This window comes from Aulostomus chinensis, chromosome 11 (genome assembly GCF_037954235.1).
Source record: "Aulostomus chinensis isolate RoL2024-O1b breed Wild chromosome 11, RoL_Achi_v1.0, whole genome shotgun sequence".
Taxonomy (NCBI): Eukaryota; Metazoa; Chordata; class Actinopteri; order Syngnathiformes; family Aulostomidae; genus Aulostomus; species Aulostomus chinensis.
Window position 1 is genome coordinate 16181499 of NC_141330.1, and position 18292 is coordinate 16199790.

An 18292-nucleotide genomic window follows, 5' to 3' on the forward strand; every position below is an offset into this window, starting at 1 on the left:
CTTTTTACTGGAACTCTTTTAGGAGGCTGGAGGATTACACGAATATGTGGACGGGTTGAATGAGCTGTTGACAAATCTCTCCCAAATAACACTGGTCACTGCAAATCCAAGCTTAACATCTGCTTTTGTGTAATTCGGTCAGCCACTGGTGTCACTAATTTGACATGGCCCTCTTGATATACTGGTGCGTGTGTGAGGGAGAGAATGTGCTCTTTATGTGCTCTGTTTTTAGATGATCCATTTTAAATTTTTCTCTGAAGGAGTAGTGACATCATCAATGACATTTGTCTGCTGATTAGACAGCGAGATCTTTGTTTGACACACACATGCAGGCGCAACATCAGTTGCAGTTGTGTCCTGCATCAGAAGAGAACATTTGAAACTTTTAATTTCCGTGTATGTGTGTGTGTGTGTGTGTGTGTGTGTATTTGTGTTGGGGGCGGGGGCCTGAAATGTCTTGTGGCCAGTGTCTTTCTATGTGAACATGTGACACTATTATACAACTGTTGATTTGATGCCCTGCTATGAATTTCTGCATCTGCATGTCCTTTTAGAGAACTGGAGTAAATGTAGTCACCTCTGTGTTACATTTATGTGCTCTCCTTTCATAAATATTGACCATATAATGACAGATTTCATTTGTGAGTAATTACTTTTCTACAGAATTGCAATAATGTCCTTGAATATGATTCTTACCTCTGTAAGTGAGGATACATGGTGTGGACACAAATGTCTCACAATAACTGCTTTCACATGTAACATGTCAAAATCCTGCTGTTATAATGACCCCACCACCGTGCCTCTCTGCTTATTAAAACTCAGCTAAACAGCAGGTATTGTAATTACCATTCATCCATCCATCATCCATTTTCTATACCGCTTATCCATTAAGGGTCACAGGGGGGCTGGAGTCTGTCCTAGCTGACATTGGGTGAGAGGCGGGGTTCACCCTGGACGGGTCACCAGTCCACCGCAGGGCCGTCAGGACCAATCAGGGGTTCAGTGTCTTGCTCAAGGACACTTGGACATGGTCACCGCGGGACATGAGGATCGAACCAGCGACCCTTTGGTTGCTAGACGGCCATGTTACCTCCCAGCCATACCGCCCCAATTATCCATATTATTAATATTGTTATTTAGGACTCCAATGTTCAGCAACATATCACCTCTACAGTTTGCTGTGACTTCCTGGAACATTCTGTCCTTCCACTCGGTACATTTGTATACAGACTAGGAGGTGTAACAACACCACAGTATCTCTATAACAGGCTGTATACAGAGGTCATTTTTGACCAAGCACTCCTTTAAAGACAAATAGCAGTTATGAATAATGAGACTCCATCTTGGTACAATTAGTAATTGTGTCGGTCTGCCAAATTCCCTAACTGGAATTTTAACAGAACAAAACATCCGAACCTAAACCCACATTAACTTGATGATCATGCCAATATTACTCCGGATTTTAGACTGGGTCAAACAAACACTCTCTCCTATCGGCTCAGAACAACTGGGCATACCCTTTCAAGTGAGGCAAATTTAATTTTTTTAGTTGCATATAATTTCATTTGTACTCATTAAATCCAAATTAGATTGGCTCTCTCCCCCCACTTAATTAATTTTATCCCCACAAGGGAAAAAATGTACTAGCCCTCAAATGCCCTCTGGCTGTGTAAAAAGAAACACTGGCAGGTTCCCACATGCGAACCGTTACTGAGTCATCTTCACATGTCTTCACATACGCGGGTTAAAGGCCTGAGAGCTCTTCCTGTTACACTCAGGGTCCTGGAAATATCAGTAGAACACTTCTGTTTTCAGCTCAGTCTTTCCCTTCGCCAAATCAAAATATTCACGGGACAAATATCCAGTTGAGCTTTGCTGGTAAGAAGTTATCAGGTCATATTCATAGAAATCCAGGCGATTCGGACATGATTATTTTTGATAACATCGTTTTGACCTGCGTCAGAGCGCTGCCTGAATGTAGATGGATTGAATCCGCGGCTGAGATGAGAAAAATTCTGACATTACCAGCATAGGCGAGTTTCAACGCCTCCGTATACATTGATAGGTAACCCTCCACCGCTCGTCATTTTTGGGTTGTGACAAAATTTCTGCGTTCACCAGGGTTTTATGTTTTCATTGCTGCCAAACCGTACCAGAGCTGATACATACCCATGTATTGCTGATTATTTCCTCTCCCATAATAGATAAAAACCTGACATTAAAACCCCGATTCTGAGTTTGGCTTCGACAGCTATCATTGGACTCGCGTTCCTTAACTGGCTCATTTTCAGGTTGGCAGGATTTAGCATTTAAGTTTATTTTTGTAGCGTTTCTTGTGTTATTCCTTCTATAGTTCCTTCATGGAAACAGATAAGCCTGAGGGCAGAGTTCATTGTTCATATAGCCTCAGACTGGAAAAAGACTGCACTTTGTCTTTTTAATGCTCTGTTTTGTGTCCCAGTTTAAGAACACTTGATGCTATTAGGGTAGCTTGTGTGTGTGTGTGTGTGTGTGTGTGTGTGTGTGTGTGTTCGCGCGCCCGTATGATTTGCCCCAGGGTACACTAAGGGTCCCTTCTTATTGTGTTTGTCTGTAGATGCGTGTGTGTGTGTGTGTGTCAGTGACAACAAAAGTCCTTTAGTGAGCAAGCTGAATTGGGATGCTTCAGCATCATAAAGTAGGAATTTACAGCCACTCAGTCAGAATGGGTCATTAAAGTTGTGTGTGTATGTGTTTCTGTGTTTGTTTGTGTGCACCATTGCCATTCGTCTCTGGACTTTGATAAAAAAAAATAAAGCAAAAACAAAAAATCCTTTGTTCACAGCTACAGCTCATTTCATTTCATTATCTGTCTCTTGTCTCCTCTCTATTTAGTTAAATATTTGGTAGCCATGATCTCTGTCATTGTTATTGCCATGTGCTGAAGTCACGTGTTATGATCATCTGCTGTTACCTCTTACCAATGACACCGGCTTCATCATGCCTGTCCCCCAGGCAGCAGGTTGACAGTTGAGGGAGGAGGCAGTTCTTGTAAACACAAGAACTGCTGGCAAGCAGGCTGAATCTGCTGCTCCTAAGAGTTTGAGGAGGGAATTCATGCTGATAGGAACTCGTCTGCTGTTTAAATCCTGTCTCTGGCACCAGAGGGGAAGTTATTTTACACTATTCTACAACATTTGCAGTCATGCTCAACCCAAATGTTTTTGCTGGACCCTGCGATTCGGGTTGGACTAGAAACATGATTTAGTGACTCCCCAAGTTTTTAAAACTCACATGTTAGAGTAGGGTTGGCTTGGCAGTGGCCAGGAGAGCAGAATGTCTGGAGGACGCTGAAAGTGTTGAGTTAAAACTCAGATAACAGTCTCCGCTTTTGCTTTGGGTCCTTGTGGTCTAAGGGATGTTCTGAGGATTGTTCGACACCCACGATAAGCTGCTCCACTTGATCTATATTCATAAGAATTGTATAGACTTTGATAAGATGGATCTATTGTTATCTGGAGGGGAAAAAAACCACAACCCACAAACGTTGCTCGACTGCCTACGTTGCCTCAGAGGCATGTTCAGTTTAATCGTTAGAATATTTGCTTTTTTTTACACAGTTTCTGTCTCACCTGCCTTTTTTTCTACTGCAGGACCTGCGAAACAAATGGAGCCGGTGAGGTAAAACATCCTGCTCCACCCTGCTGTCACCCCTCCTTTGCCACACACTGCTCCATTGTAGTAGAAATACATGATGTACACAGCTAACCATGTACATGATCCATGTACTCAGATGCAGCTTGATTAAGCTTTTCTAGTCTTGTTTAATTACAGTTTACACCTACAGTATGCGTTTTTTTTGGGGGGGGGGGGTCTTTACCCCTTTCATGACAACGTGAAGACACTGCACTGCTCTGGGGTTATTTTGTCTCTGGCATCGCTTCGACTTCATTTTCCTTGAAAAGCTTGCAGGGTTAAGTTAAACATCATACAAAAGAAGATACTAACATTTCTTGAATAGCAACAAACATTGAAGGATTTAATACATAAAATATTTCAATAGTGCTCTAATTTGTTACAGGGGAGAGTTTTTTTTTTTTTTTTAACTCTTGAGTTACTGGCCTCAACTATCAAAGGAGTGAAAACGATAACCTTGGAGCCCATACACTTTTTTTTATGCTCTCTCCTTTGTTCAGTTCCCTCTATTCATTTCTCCGGCTTGATTATTTTCACCTTGTAAAATATTTATTTATTTAATGGAAAGCTAATTTAATCCAGCCATTACGCCCCTTAGAATGTCGTATGATGCCATTGTCGGGGTTTTCAATGGCTATTAAATACATTATGGGCATGAATGCTGTGGATGATTTACTCAAGCTACATACAATTCCTCTCTGCTAATGTCTGTAATATGCTGTCTTCTATTAGTTCTGTGTTTGGCGACAGTCAGAATAATTTGAACTGACTAGTGGCTCTTTTTTCTCACAAACCTTTATTCTTGCCAAATCCAACATTTTTCTATAATCAGTAATAATCACTGTGCCAAAAAAGCACGTAGGCATACACCCACTGTGTAAACAAAGCCAATAGACACATGGCGATGTCTGTGCACATGTGTGTTAGCTTGAATTGTGAATATGTTTGTGTAAGTCATCATACCCCAAGTGAGTTTCCTGTGATTTCCATCTGGCTGCCACAACCTCTCCATCCATTCACCGGGCCGACGCAGTGGAATAATGTGTCTTATCAACCTCGCCGCTGATTTTGCGTTAACTGTTGTGTCCGAGGTGCAACTATAAAAGCTTTAGCCAGCAGAGAGAGAAGTAAATTTGGAGTCACAGAATTCTAAATACAAAGGAAAGACAATAAGTCCCTGGACTTGCAAAGCCGCCAGAGGCTTATTGTGAAGCTACAGACATCCTGCATGTCAGATTGAGATGCATTACCCTTAAAAGAAGATAAGGTTAAACAACAGCTTTTAAGTGTGTCTCTTAATTAAGCAACACTGTTACTGTTGCTGCAACAGTAAACTTTTCCCTTCATGACCTGCAGCACTGGTGCTCTTGGGTACTGCGGGTAATGGGAAAAGGTACGATTATAAAACATTTTAGGCAAAGCCGTGTGTTTTCTGAGTTTCTCCCAGTTTTATTGTTAATGTTTGAAACGGTATAACGAGCATCCCCAAATGACACGGTCCCAACAAACAAATGAAGAGCTCTTTAATTTAACTGAGCAGTAGTATTTCAACTTTTGTAGCTTTCTCAGCTTTTATGGTGCTGGCTTTGCATGCCAGGACACTGAAAGACCAATTGCATGCTTGTTAAATCATCTCGCATGACTCTACTCCTCCAATAGAATTGTGCATTTTGGGTGGTGACATTTCAACTGGAGCCTACAAGAGTCACTGAGTGAGGTGAGATGATATAATCAAGTACATGACAGACAGAGGAAAGCATTTTCATGTGGTGATGCTGAAAAAGAGAAACGTGGATAGAAAACAGAGCTTTTAATCAAGAATGAATGGACCCCCCCCCCCCCCAAATTAATTACTTCATTTTAAGATGTGCCTTTTTACGAGCTGTGTTTGGTAATTTCTATTAAAATGGAGCTCCTATTTGAAGCTACTTGAAATGAGAAAATAACACTTTAATTTCTTTAGTTCAAAGTGAAAATTGACAAATATCGTTAAAATACTCGACTTTTTTCCAATTTGATTGGACAGTGAGAGAACAGCATGAAGAGGCTGGCACAACTAGGCAGCTACCGCAATATTAGTAGATATGTCACTGAATCTGAAAATTAGACATTATGATGTTCCAGACCGTTGCTTGAAGAAGTGATCTCGAGACAGAACCCCTCATTGCATCCCTCTGCCATACTCCTTTTATCCAACTCCTCTTGAATCCCTTTGAATCGAACGTCAGCGGGTTGTTTCTTTCCTCATATTTACATCTGTCAGGAAGAGGCACCATGCATTGGCCAGTAATAAAGGCGATAATAAAGAACCCTGAGAATTATAGTAACTAGGAACCATTTTTACTGTGATGTTTTTGTTGACAGGAGAAAGAGGGAAGAGGCAACAGAGAGAATCCCGTTAATATATTGTTTTCTAACTTGAGAATCCCATTCAAACTGTGCTGTGATATTCACTACAGATAGAACAGTCCATATCTCTACCACTTCTCAAAGGAAATCCATACTACACTGCTCTGCTACTTTCTCTATTTTGATTGTTAGTCAATGATCTTGTCTTTTTTTTTTTTTTTTGTGTTTCTCTTCCCCGAGGAGCACGAGTGAAATGCTTCATGCCACGCAGCAACAAAAGAGGAGAAAAATTTGATGATGTGCTTCAGAAAAGCAGAGTTGCACGGCAGTGAATGCAGTATACACAGGGGTTTCTGATCACATACATCTATGTGAATGCATTCCTGCACTATAGAAAAACATGCACAATACACAATCTCTTTTCATTTTGCACTTCTGCACACAAACAAAGAAATTCCCATCCTTGTTTTCCATTTCAAAATCGACACAAACATATGCAGACGCACTCCCACTCTCATCTTCCTAACAGTGTACCACAGTGGCCTTCCTGCTGTTTATCAAACCAGTGTATGGGTAGTTTTCAGCTCCACTGGTCTGAACATATTATTCCATTTCCCTCCTTTCCCACTGTTTAACACACAAACACTCAAATGCATCCGTTAGACATGTGCACAACTCTCTCTCTCTCACTCACACACACACACACACACACACACACACACACACACACACACACACACAAACTCTCCATCCACTGCTCTCACAACTCACTCATTTGGAGAGAGAGTGGGCGCCCCGCAGTAAATCCAAAAGATTGATGTGTCTCCTTGGATGAAATGAGATTGTGTGTCATTACAAGACATTACACTACAGAACTCCAGAGTAACTGAATTAGTCTCAGTGTGTCGTAGTTTAACACGGTTTAGACACACACTCTCACACACTCGCACAACAGATTGTCTCAGACTATTTGCATAAACCAGTTTCTTACATGTTTCCCTGCAAGAGCTAAATGGTTCATAGTGGACACAAAGGTGAGGGTGTCATAGTGTGTATGAGAAAATGTGTGTTTACAATACTTGATTTCAGAGAATTTGGTAATTATTTTAGTTTGTTGACTATATATTCCAGCAGCAAGGTCACTCATGTCAATGATGCTCCAACTCAGGTTAAAAAAAAAATTCATGGAAAAGCAGTGATCAAGCCACCAGCGAGGAGGATATTTTTGATAATGCTATTTCATAGATATTAGGACCTTCTTTACAACAGGGCATATATCTGTTTTGTGTTTCTACATTTTATAGATTATTAGGAAGCCCTGGGGAATATTACATAGAAAAAGTTAGAATTGGAGGCAGTATATGGTTGCAGTTATAGTTATAGAATGTAGAGCTGTGGGGGCAGATATCTGAAGAACACGACCTGCAAGCACCAAACTGTAGGAGAGTAGGAGACGCAGTTATTAAAATGCAGTAATGGTGAATGAACACTGGTAGAGGGGGAGAGAGGAGCTCAGTGCATTGTGGTTAGTCCCACGACAGTCTAGGCCTATAGCAGCATTGCTACTGTAGGGGATGTTTGAAGACAAGCATGAGTCAACGCTGACTATAACCTTTATCAAAAGGGAAAGTTTTAAGCCTGCAGGGTGTTTGCCTCCTGGACCCAAACTGGAAGATTGTTCCCCTGGAGAGGAGCCAGACAGCTGAAGGCTCTGCAGTCCACTCTGCTTTTAGAGACTCTAGGGACCACAAGTAAGCCTGCACTCTGCGGAGGCACTGTTCTAGTGGGCTAATAGGCTACTATGAGCTCTTTAAAATATGATGCTGCCTGACTATGAAGGGATTTGTAGGTGAGGAAAAGGATTTGAAATCCTGTTCTGGATTTTACAGAGAGCCAGTGCAAAGAAGCCAATATGGGGGAAATATTATCTCTCCCTCTAGTTCTTGTCAATATTGCAACATTAAATAGGAGTTTTATGAGTATAGTAAGGAGATAATTGGATCAAAGATAACTGAGGTTTGTAATATTGGTACTGGAGCCCAAGCTAATGCCATCTCCTTAACATCATTAGGTATTGTTTCAAAGGTGTTTAGGGCAAAGTACAATAGTTCCATTTTGTCTGGGTTTCATAACAGAAAGCTACATGTCATCTAGGTCTTTTTGTTCTTAAGGCTTAATTGAGGTTTTGCTAGTCAAGTCAATTTTATTTGTATAGCGCCAAATCACAACAAAAGTTATCTCATGACACTTTACAGGTAGAGCAGGTCTAGTACCACACTCCTTCAATGAATTTACACCCAACAATTCTCCATGAGCAAGCACATCCTGCAAAGACAGATAATGGAGGAAGACGGGTATACAGAAGGAAAGAGTGGGACAGAGATAAAGAGAGAGAGAAAGGGAAGAGACTGGTGGACAGACGGGACGTGAGCAGGTGGAGCTACGGGTGGCAGCTTGAGCCTCTTCAGGTCTACAGCCTCCTCCAGCAGCACCCGGGATCTGGGATGAGGGGAGCCCGAAGGCTCCAGAGAAGAAGATGAGTTAGTAATATGTATGAGTATGATTTATGTATGACAAATATAGGAGGACAGAGAGGGAAGAGAGGAGGAGAGAGAAGCCCAGTGCACCATGGGAGATCCCTGGCAGTCTAAGCCTATAGCAGCATATCTAAGGGCCAGCCTAAGCAGCCCAACTATAAACCTGATCAAAAAGGAAGGTCTTAAGTCTGCTCTTAAAGGTCGAGAGGGTGCCTGCATCCCGGACTGAAACTGGGAGACGGTTCCACAGGAGGGGAGCCTGCTCGCGGAAGGCTCTGGGTCCCATTCTACTTTTAGAAACTCTAGGAACCACCAGTAACCCCGCATCCTGTGAGCGAAGGGTTCTAGCTGGATAATAGGGGACTATGAGCTCTGTCAGGTATGAAGCTGCCTGACTGTTAAGGACTTTGTATGTTAGAAGAAGAATCTTAAATTCTATTCTGAATTTGACAGGGAGCCAATGCAGAGAAGCCAGCACAGGAGAGACATGGTCTCTTCTACTAGTTCTCGTCAACACGCGGGCAGCAGCATTTTGGACCAGCTGGAGAGTCTTTAGGGACCTACTGGTGCAGCCTGATAGGAGGGAAGTGCAGTAATCCAGCCTGGAAGTGACAAAGGCATGGACTAGTTTTTCTGCATCATTTTGAGACAGGATATGTCTGATCTTAGCAATGTTTCATAAATGAAAGAAAGCAGTCCTAGAAATTTGATTAATGTGGGCATTAAAGGACAGATCCTGATCAAAGAGAACTCCTAGGTTCCTTACGACCATGCTGGGGGCCAAGGTAATTCCTTCTAGGGTACCTATCTCATTAGGTAGGGTGTCTCGAAGATGTTTTGGACCCAGGACAATGACTTTGGTTTATTCGGAGTTTAATAAAAGGAAATTAAGGGTCATCTAAATTTTTATTTCCTTTAGACAGGCCTCCAGTTTCGTCAGCTGATTTATTTCGTGTGGATGCATTGATAAGTACAGCTGTGTGTCGTCAGCATAACAGTGAAAATTAATTGAGTGTTTCCTAATAATGTGACTGAGAGGAAGCAGATAAAGGGTGAAGAGGATTGGTCCAAGCACAGAGCCTTGTGGAACACCATAGGTGACTGCAGTGGTTTCCGAGAGTTTATCATTAGTTAGTACGAACTGAGATCAACCTAGTAAATATGACCTGAACCAGTTTAGTGCAGTTCCTTTAATGCCAATGACATGTTCCAGTCTCCATCGAAAGATATGGTGATCAATGGTATCAAAACATGCACTAAGATGTAATAAGACCAGCACAGAGACCAGTCCCTCATCTGATGCTAGTAGGAGGTCATTGGTAACTCTGACTAGTGCTGTTTCTGTGCTATGATGAATCCTGAGCCCTGACTGGAAATCCTCTATTAGGCTGTTGCTGCGGAGAAAGTCACACAGCTGTTTAGCAACCGCTTTCTCCAGAATTTTGGAGAAAAAAGGAAGATTTGATATCGGTCTGTAGTTGGCCAAAATATCTGGATCCAGGGTTGCTTTTTAGATAAGGGGTCTAATTACTGTCACTTTAAAGGACTGGGGGACGTAACCAGATAACAGCGACACATTGATCATATCTAAGAGGGAGGTGCTAACGAGGGGTAGAGAGTCCTTAAGTAGCTTGGTTGGGATGGGGTCTAGAAGACAGGTGGATGGTTTAGAGGAGGAAATGATTGAACTGAGCTCATCAAGGCTAATGGTAGAAAAACTGTCAAAGTGTGCATCTGGTCCTCCAGCAGCCTCTAAGGCTTCTGAGGCTATAGGTGCCATGTTGTCAGCTGATGGCAGGAGGTGAATTTTCTCTCTAATAAGGACAATTTTGTCATTAAAGAAGTCCATGAAATCTTTGCTGCTCAGGGAAACAGGAATGCTTGGTTCAGTAGAGCTGTGGCTCTCTGTCAGTCTGGCTACAGTACTGAAGAGGAACCTGGGTTTGTTCTTGTGTTCCTCTATTAGTGCTGAGTAGTAGGCTGCTCTCGCTATACGAAGGGCTTTCTTATAACTTTTAAGGCTGTTTTGCCAGATGATGTGAGACTCCTCCAGTTTGGAGGAGCGCCATATTCTCTCTAACTTCTGGGTTTTTTGTTTAAGCTGTCTGGTTTCTGAATTGTACCAAGGTGCTTGTTTCCTTGGATTTATAGATTTAGTTTTTAGTGGGGCAATTGAGTCCAAAGTTGATCCTAAGGTGCCTGTTGCACTATCGATAAAATTATCAATTTGGGAGGGACTAAGGTTGACAACATTTTCTTCTGTAACAATGGGACATGACACTGAATTAAGTGCCACTGGAATCACTTCCTAAAATCTAGCTACAGCCTGATCAGATAAACATCTGGAAACCACTGTTTAGCTAACTAAACTGATGAAATTCCTCTGGATTCATTATCATCAAGCCAGATGATTGCTCAGTTTTCTAGAAAATATCACCTACACAAAGCGTATATAAGTTGAATTGTGCTGGTCCCAGAGCAGAAAACCTTGTGGAACTTTGGTACTTGTTAAATTTTGGAATACATAAAATCTGAACCTTTAAGTTTTGATAGTCGATTTCAGAACTAAAATCTAAAAAGGCAAGTACAAAGAGAGGTTGTCTGTCTATGCATCGAGGAAATTTGTTGATGTAGTCAGAACTGTGTTTCTGCCATGATGCACTTTAAATAATCCACCAAGCCATTTTCTGTACCACTTAACCGTTAAGGGTTGTGGGGGAGGCTGGAGTCTATCCCAGCTGACGTTGGATGAGAGGCGGGGTTCATCCTGGATGGGTCGCCAGCCTGTTGCAGGGCCATCAGGATCAATTAGGGGTTCAGTGTCTTGCTCAAGGATACTTGGACATGGTCACCGAGGGAAGTGAGTGCTGGATGGCCATATATAAAAACAAGTGATGCTGCAGTGTGATGAGGGCATGAGAATATGCTTGTGTTTTTGTGTTTGGACTGTCTCCCTCTCGCTTGCTGTAGATTCAAGATGTGAATCTACAGTTTGGAATGTAAACTGGCCCATTCTCATAAGACACCTCCTGTCCTTCTCCTGTGACTCAGTAAAATAAATCCTGACCCTACCAAATGTCAGGCTGTGTTTTGTATCTCAGTGATGACGTCTGTGTGCTTAGGCTGGTTAGGCCCGGAGCAGCATGAGTGCTGTCCAGCGGGGGAGTGGGAGGCGGGACGACCATTCTTCATTACAGTATACAAGGCAACGGGACCAAGTGTGAATCCACCCTACGACAAGTAGGCAACAGCTGAGTTAATAAGTCAGCCGAGCCGGGACGCAGTCTCCTACAGATCAGATCTTGTACTACTTTGACTTTTATCTGCACGTCTGGTGATTTAATAATAAACAAACATACCATTCTTGTCGCGTAACAATGAGCTGACTGATGTAGAGAAAACACTGTCTCGAGGTCTGGCCTCAGACAAAACAAGAAGCAGTGAAAACACTCACAGTTCCTACGTAGACACGAGGTTGTGGTTTCACACACACAAACATGCTCACATGCACGTGTTGGTTCTTGACAGTCAAACCAAGCTGCTGTAGTAGTTACAAACAATGTGAGGTCAACATGTGACATTTTCTAAAACACAGAGTAGTTTCAATTTGTAGCTTCAGGAACACAAGAGTAAACAGAATACAAGAGGTCAAGCACAAAGGCTGGATTCAGCACCGTGAGGTCCCAGCAGCATTAAGACACACACTCTTACACACATTCTCTCACAGATGAAAGGAAACATTTCAAAACGCGCACACCCATAAAAATGCACACACACACACGCACACACATATATAAATTCAACAAACACACAGATACAAGAACAATGTTATTCGTGAAAACGGTGAGAGAACTCTCGGAATGTTTATTTCTCAGTCTTTATTGTTTTACCAGAGAAAGGTATTCACAGGACAGAAAACAAGTCAGCTGTTCCACTGTGTCTTTGAACTCCTGAGTTCCCTCAATATCCCAGATTTACAGTTGCGGATGTGACGTGGTTTCAAAACAAAAACATTGTGTTCACTAAAAATGACTATGACGGGGCCATGAAATCCAACTCAGAGTGCTACTGGTTTCTACATATTTACTTGTATCCTGTTGAAACATGAAGCAAGGGAGGGACCTGCCACTGATATTGATTAGCGTACACATTAGTCAATATGGGTGAATGCTAAACGACCACATACGATAGCGCGTGTGCGCCACAGACTTATGCTGGCCAAACTGGCTTCTCTTAGTTAGCTCTTTTGCTAATGAATGTGGATTAATATTTTAATCCTTTGACCCTTCAGACTTTCTAAATATCATCAGACCGAATAGATCAAATTGCGATAGTAAAATGAGTCATATCGCTCGGGTTTTGTGAAGCTCAAAGACAATTTATCAAGTTTGACAGCCGTAACAGAGCAGAGTTTCAGAGCTACAGTCCAAGGACTTCCAGTTAGCCCTCTGCTAATCTGAATAAATAATTGAACTGTTTGGACTCTCTACAAGACCGAATTGTGATTGTGACACCTCTCATTTTGCAGAAGTTGTGTGACACTCAATAAAATGTGTCCTCTTTTTTACTGACACTTTTTTTTCAACAGTGTGAGTCTGTGGCAAAAGCGGCCGCAGTGCATGGAGGGGGGCAAAATGAGTATAAATTTGGTGGTGTAAAAACACCAATTTCATTCTGATTATTTTTATTCTGCAAAATATCAAATAAGATAACAGGATAAATACTGGGGAAATACCTTTGAGAACTTCATATTCACAGGTTATCATGGAGTTCACATACCCTATTTCTTCCCCATGTATCTGTTTTTATCATCACATGGGTTTGTTTTGATATTCTTTTTTCACATTTATAGATATAATTTGTCTTTTTGCACCCGTCGCAGAAAACTTCCCTAGTGACGCTCATGTGACCATGCAGCGTTTTAAAAAACTAAACCAAAAAAAAAAAAAAGAGAACATGCCCAGTTTCTTCATCACATGCCTAGTGTGAAAGAAGCGCAAATTATTAGTGTGCTTACAGTTCCCATCAGTCTGGAACGCAACCAAGCTCTTACACATGACAGTGTATCGGGGATAAATAGCTGCCAACCTTTCTCTGAATTATAATCTTGTCTTTATTCTATTGTATCAAGATTCTGTGTGCCTTGACTCCACACTATTTTCCAACCTCTACTTTGACTTTGAGAGGACACTAACCGTAAACTTACAGGCTTGAAGCCTTGCTCAACCATATAATAGCAAGTTAAGGATTGTGTTTGCTCATATACTCACTCCACCCCTCTGCCAGCCTCAACAATAGCAGCAATGAATAACCTCGCTCCTCACGGTTTAGGCTTTGTTTTAATAATTGCATCTTCAAGCCGTTATAATAAGAACTCCCATGAACAATTTGTTTACGCGTAGAACACTTTTCTAATTAATGTGTAGACCCTAAATGCTTATCATTGAGAAAGCTCTTTCCTGCTTAACTGTCTCCCAGGCTGTGTCTTTAAGATGCTGCACAAGGGAACACTTCCAAAGGAAACTGGTGTGTGTGTGCGTGTGCGTGTGCGTGCGTGCGCGCGTATCAAGGGAGGTTTGCAAATGTATAGAGAAACCTCAGGGTTTTCCTTTCTTTGTTACCTTTTCAAGACTGCTGCACAATAGTCTCTCTCTCTCTCTCTCTCTCTCTCTCTCTGTCTGTCTTTCTCTCACACACACACATGCACACACTCTCAAACACACTCTGGGGAGGTAGCCTCTTACATTGTAACAACTACACATTTGGCAGGTATAACTGCTACCTCTGTGGTTTAATTAACTAGGGCGAAACCGAAAAGCAGGTTTTTAACCTGATGAAGGAGGAAAGTATTTGACAAATGATATGGAAGTATTGCTTTTTCAAATATTCTATTAAAGTTCTTTCTAATTCTGGATTGAAATAAAGTTGAATTGAACAATAATTATGATCATTACTGCTCAGGCCTGAGCCAACTTGAATACTGGTCAGAGTTTTGTGTGTGTCTGTGTGTCGGAGAGAGAGAGAGACACTGCTCCTGTGTTTCAGTCACTGTTTGTCTATGAGTGCTGACTAGTTGTCTCAGTCTGTTTAGGCTGACGGGGACGTCGAAACTGCTAATGCGTTTGTTGTGATACTGGACAAATGTTCAGCAGCAGCCCACTGACACAGTCACATGCACACATAATTGATGCAAACACACACACCCAAGCAGACCACTGGCTGTCTCTTGAGATTAATGTTGGTGTGATCCACTCAGCTGGGCCTGATCACATTAAGATGGATGGACCCCCTGGTGGTGTATGTGTGTGTGCGTGTGTGCTTGCAGGGTCCCATCTGTCTCTGTTTTCTCCACAGCGAGGTTCTGTGACCTAGCTGCCATCTTTAGAGCCCTCAACTGGGATAAGCAATACACTGAGAGGGAGAGATTGATGGATAGATGAAAAGATAACTATATTATCTTTTCTTTTGTCAGTTTTTTTTTTTCCATGCTGACATTAAAAAAAATGCTGCAGGCATATTGGTTGTATTTCAGAAGGATTATTAAGATGCTGTCGCAGGTGTGTCAGTGGGCACCTCAGACGGTTTTCATTGTCAGACAAATGCAGCAAAGAAGCCGTGTGCATGACTGATTTTCAGGTTGGCGGTAGAAGATTTAGTCAGCACAGTTATTTGTGAATAAATCATCAGTCCGGAAATAAGCGGTGACCGGTGTAATGTGTGACTTGTTTTTCCTCCACTTTGTTTTCAGAGCTATACAGAACACTGCCTGTACCGCCATCCTCTGATTAAGAACGCATGGCGTAGGCTAGTTGATTTGTTCCAACCTGGCTATTGGAAACTGCCTTATTGCCATTTTGTTTTCTGTGACATTTCCGAAGACAGTGAAACTAAGACATGACGAGTTTGAACCCCATCTTTCAACTCTTTAAACACTCTGATCTGTAGTGTTTCACCTCGGTGCCACTAGAGTTGAAGAGCTTGTTGAGTTCTCTGTCAAATTGACATCAACGTACATAAACAGCCTGAAACCAGGATGAAACACTAAAATTTGACATTTTAATCTAATACTTCAATGACTGAACCCAATATTTGTAATTTAGTGTGTGTTGTGTTGATAGTCCAAGTTCATGGGCGTCCAGGGGGAATCCCTATGTGTTCTCATATACAGGGTTTACGCTTGTTCTCTCCAGCAGTTTGATTTCATAGTAGCTGCTCCACACCACCACAGCTCTTACTGCTCATTTCGCATTAGTACGATATTTTTGTCATTGCATTTGCGTGTGTAAATTTCACAGAAAACCAATTTGAACAAGTGAGGGATTGGAACCTTTTGATGTTTATCCTGTGTGAAAAGCATGGACTGTGTTAATATATGGTCACGTTGTTTTCTTTGAGAAGCGCCACTGTGGTCCTGAATTCGTCATAGTTTGGTTATTCTTGAACTGTTGGTGAACTACTGATGTGGTAGCGCCTCACTCTCAACCCCAATTATCCAGAGAATTTGAACCGCTAATGTTGGACAATTAGGTACCGAACAGCTTTGTCACGTCTCTTTTCAATAACTCATCCCCCACAAAATATATTTGATAACCACTTACAGTCAACTTTGAACCAGAGGGTAGAACTAAACGACTGTGCTAAACAAGAGTGAATATTTATTAAAGAGTGTAACGAATTGGGGGTCAGAAATAGAATAGTAATACAGTGAGATTGGTCTTTCTTCTTCCCCTCATCTGCCATTCAGCCACGAGAAAAGAGTCCTTCATCCTGAACAAAGACTCCTCTAGTCTTTACACTCCGAGCATGTGGATCTGATATGATGTGGATCTAAATTTTCCTTCTCTCCTCACTGTATATATTTTATATTTTATCTATGCTTCATAGTCTTGCAGCCCCCCTTCGCTGTGTTTGAAAGAGGCCTCTGTTTCCGTAAAACAACACAATGCATTTAATCAAATGTTCCAATGCTTGTCTCGGTTGGAGGGACGAGGGTTATTTTGGAGCTAGTCGGAGTCCTTATGAAAGGAGAGCTTTGACTCCCCTCTCTCTCGTACTGCCGCCGCTCTGTCAAGAAAGTGCAGGGAAAAAGCTGCAACTACATAGCATTGTGTAAAACATTGTTACTGGCTGAAATGGCCAATCTTGCGATGCAGTACTTTCCAAGTCGAAGCAGGGCAACATATTACATATATATGAATATCTCATCCCCCCCACGTGTATATTAAATCAAAGATTTTACTATTAAAAATAGATACACACAAAATGATCATCAAAGTAAACCGACTGTGTCAATTAGGGAGAGAAACAATCGGATAATCAATTAATTGGGTTTTGATGTTCTTAGATATGTATTGTGTCAATAAAGTTTTTATCAGTTAACTTCTATTGTCCCAAAATGACATCGTTGCAGCACTGGGGGACAGCGAACGATGCGAAAACGATGCCAATCTGCTGAGGGATTCGAACCGAGAACCTTGTTGCTGTGAGGCGAGGGTGCTGTCCTGAAACATAAATTACATGTTTATATTTTTCAGCCTTTTTTATGACAAATATGGTTGATGCATGTGACTGTGCACATTTTTAAAGAAACGCTGTCTTGTTTGAATAATCATTTACAAGCTTTTATTCTTTCCTTTGTACACTAGTAAGATGCCCAAGTAAAACTTTGTGCGTTTCCACCTGTGCAGGTGTCTAAATGCGTGTACCTACTGTAAGACGAAGCACGCCAGAGGAGACCTGGCCAGCTACCCCGTCGAGGAGCTGGTGGAGAGGGCGCGGCAGTCTTTTCAGGGTGAGTGCCATCTTTCCCACACATACGAACAAATTTGTCATGCACACAATCACAGCATTCATTATATCTCAAACATGAGAGAAGAACTGCTTGCTGCTGTTGTCAGTGAAAGTGGTGTGTAACCTGCAGGTGATCGTGCGCTCTGCTTTCTGTGCATGCGAGTGTGTGTCTGTCCGATCAAGGGGAGAGGGTTTGAGGAACACATGTTGATGTTTTTGTTCTTGGGTGGAGGGTCCAGCCAGTTGGCTCCAGTTTGATGCCAGATGAACAGCTGTTGTGCCCTAGCATCTGTTCCTTAAGAGTAGACTCCCAGCTCCCCAACTGCACAGCAGGCTGGGCCTCAATTAGAGCCCCAGGCGGGTCAGTCAAGGGCAAGTCCCTGCATTGATAACCCCAACCTCTCTTCAAACCACAGCCTGTATTGTATACACTCGTATATCCATTCCGGGGCTCATGTTATTGATAGAGTATCTACTTCATACTCAGCATCCCTTTTTTTAAATTTTTTTTTTTAAAGGTGGTTTGGGATCTATTTGAGAAAAACGTTATTTGTGATGGTGATTTAGAAGAAGAAGAAATCTTCTTCTTGTGAGTCCAACGGGATTTTTTTAATAAGTTGATTGTTCATCGATTCAACCAAACATATCGCAATCACATCCTTCACAAAAAAAAAAGTTTGAACCATCACATTTTAATGGTTTGTGTTGCGGTTAGAAGTTGAAATAATTATGCAACATTTTAAGGTTTAGAATATTCCACACTGTGGTTTGAAGTCTCCTTTAAGTGAGAGAGGGTTTTACAGCCCCGTAAAGGTATCACAACATCCAGTCTTCTGGTTATTAGGTCATTCCTTTGTAATAATTAAGGCTACTATTAATTTTTCTGCTTTCTACTGCAGACATCCATTCTGTCTTGTAGTCTCATTAACATTAAGAAGGGG

General features: G+C 41.8%; 1 protein-coding gene across 4 annotated transcripts in view; it reads left to right on the forward strand.

Annotated features, from left to right (window-relative positions):
• cdkal1 (CDK5 regulatory subunit associated protein 1-like 1) overlaps positions 1-18292 on the forward strand; it is a 228870-nt gene that overhangs the window by 84875 nt on the left and 125703 nt on the right. For all 4 annotated transcript variants that reach the window (XR_015118417.1, XM_086217319.1, XM_086217321.1 and 1 more), the window contains exon 8: positions 17249-17352. Coding sequence is in view for 3 of the 4 variants with exons in the window: in XM_086217319.1 (XP_086073445.1) it covers positions 17249-17352 (104 nt within the window). In the remaining variant the exon portion in view is untranslated. The remainder of the gene's footprint in view (positions 1-17248; positions 17353-18292) is intronic.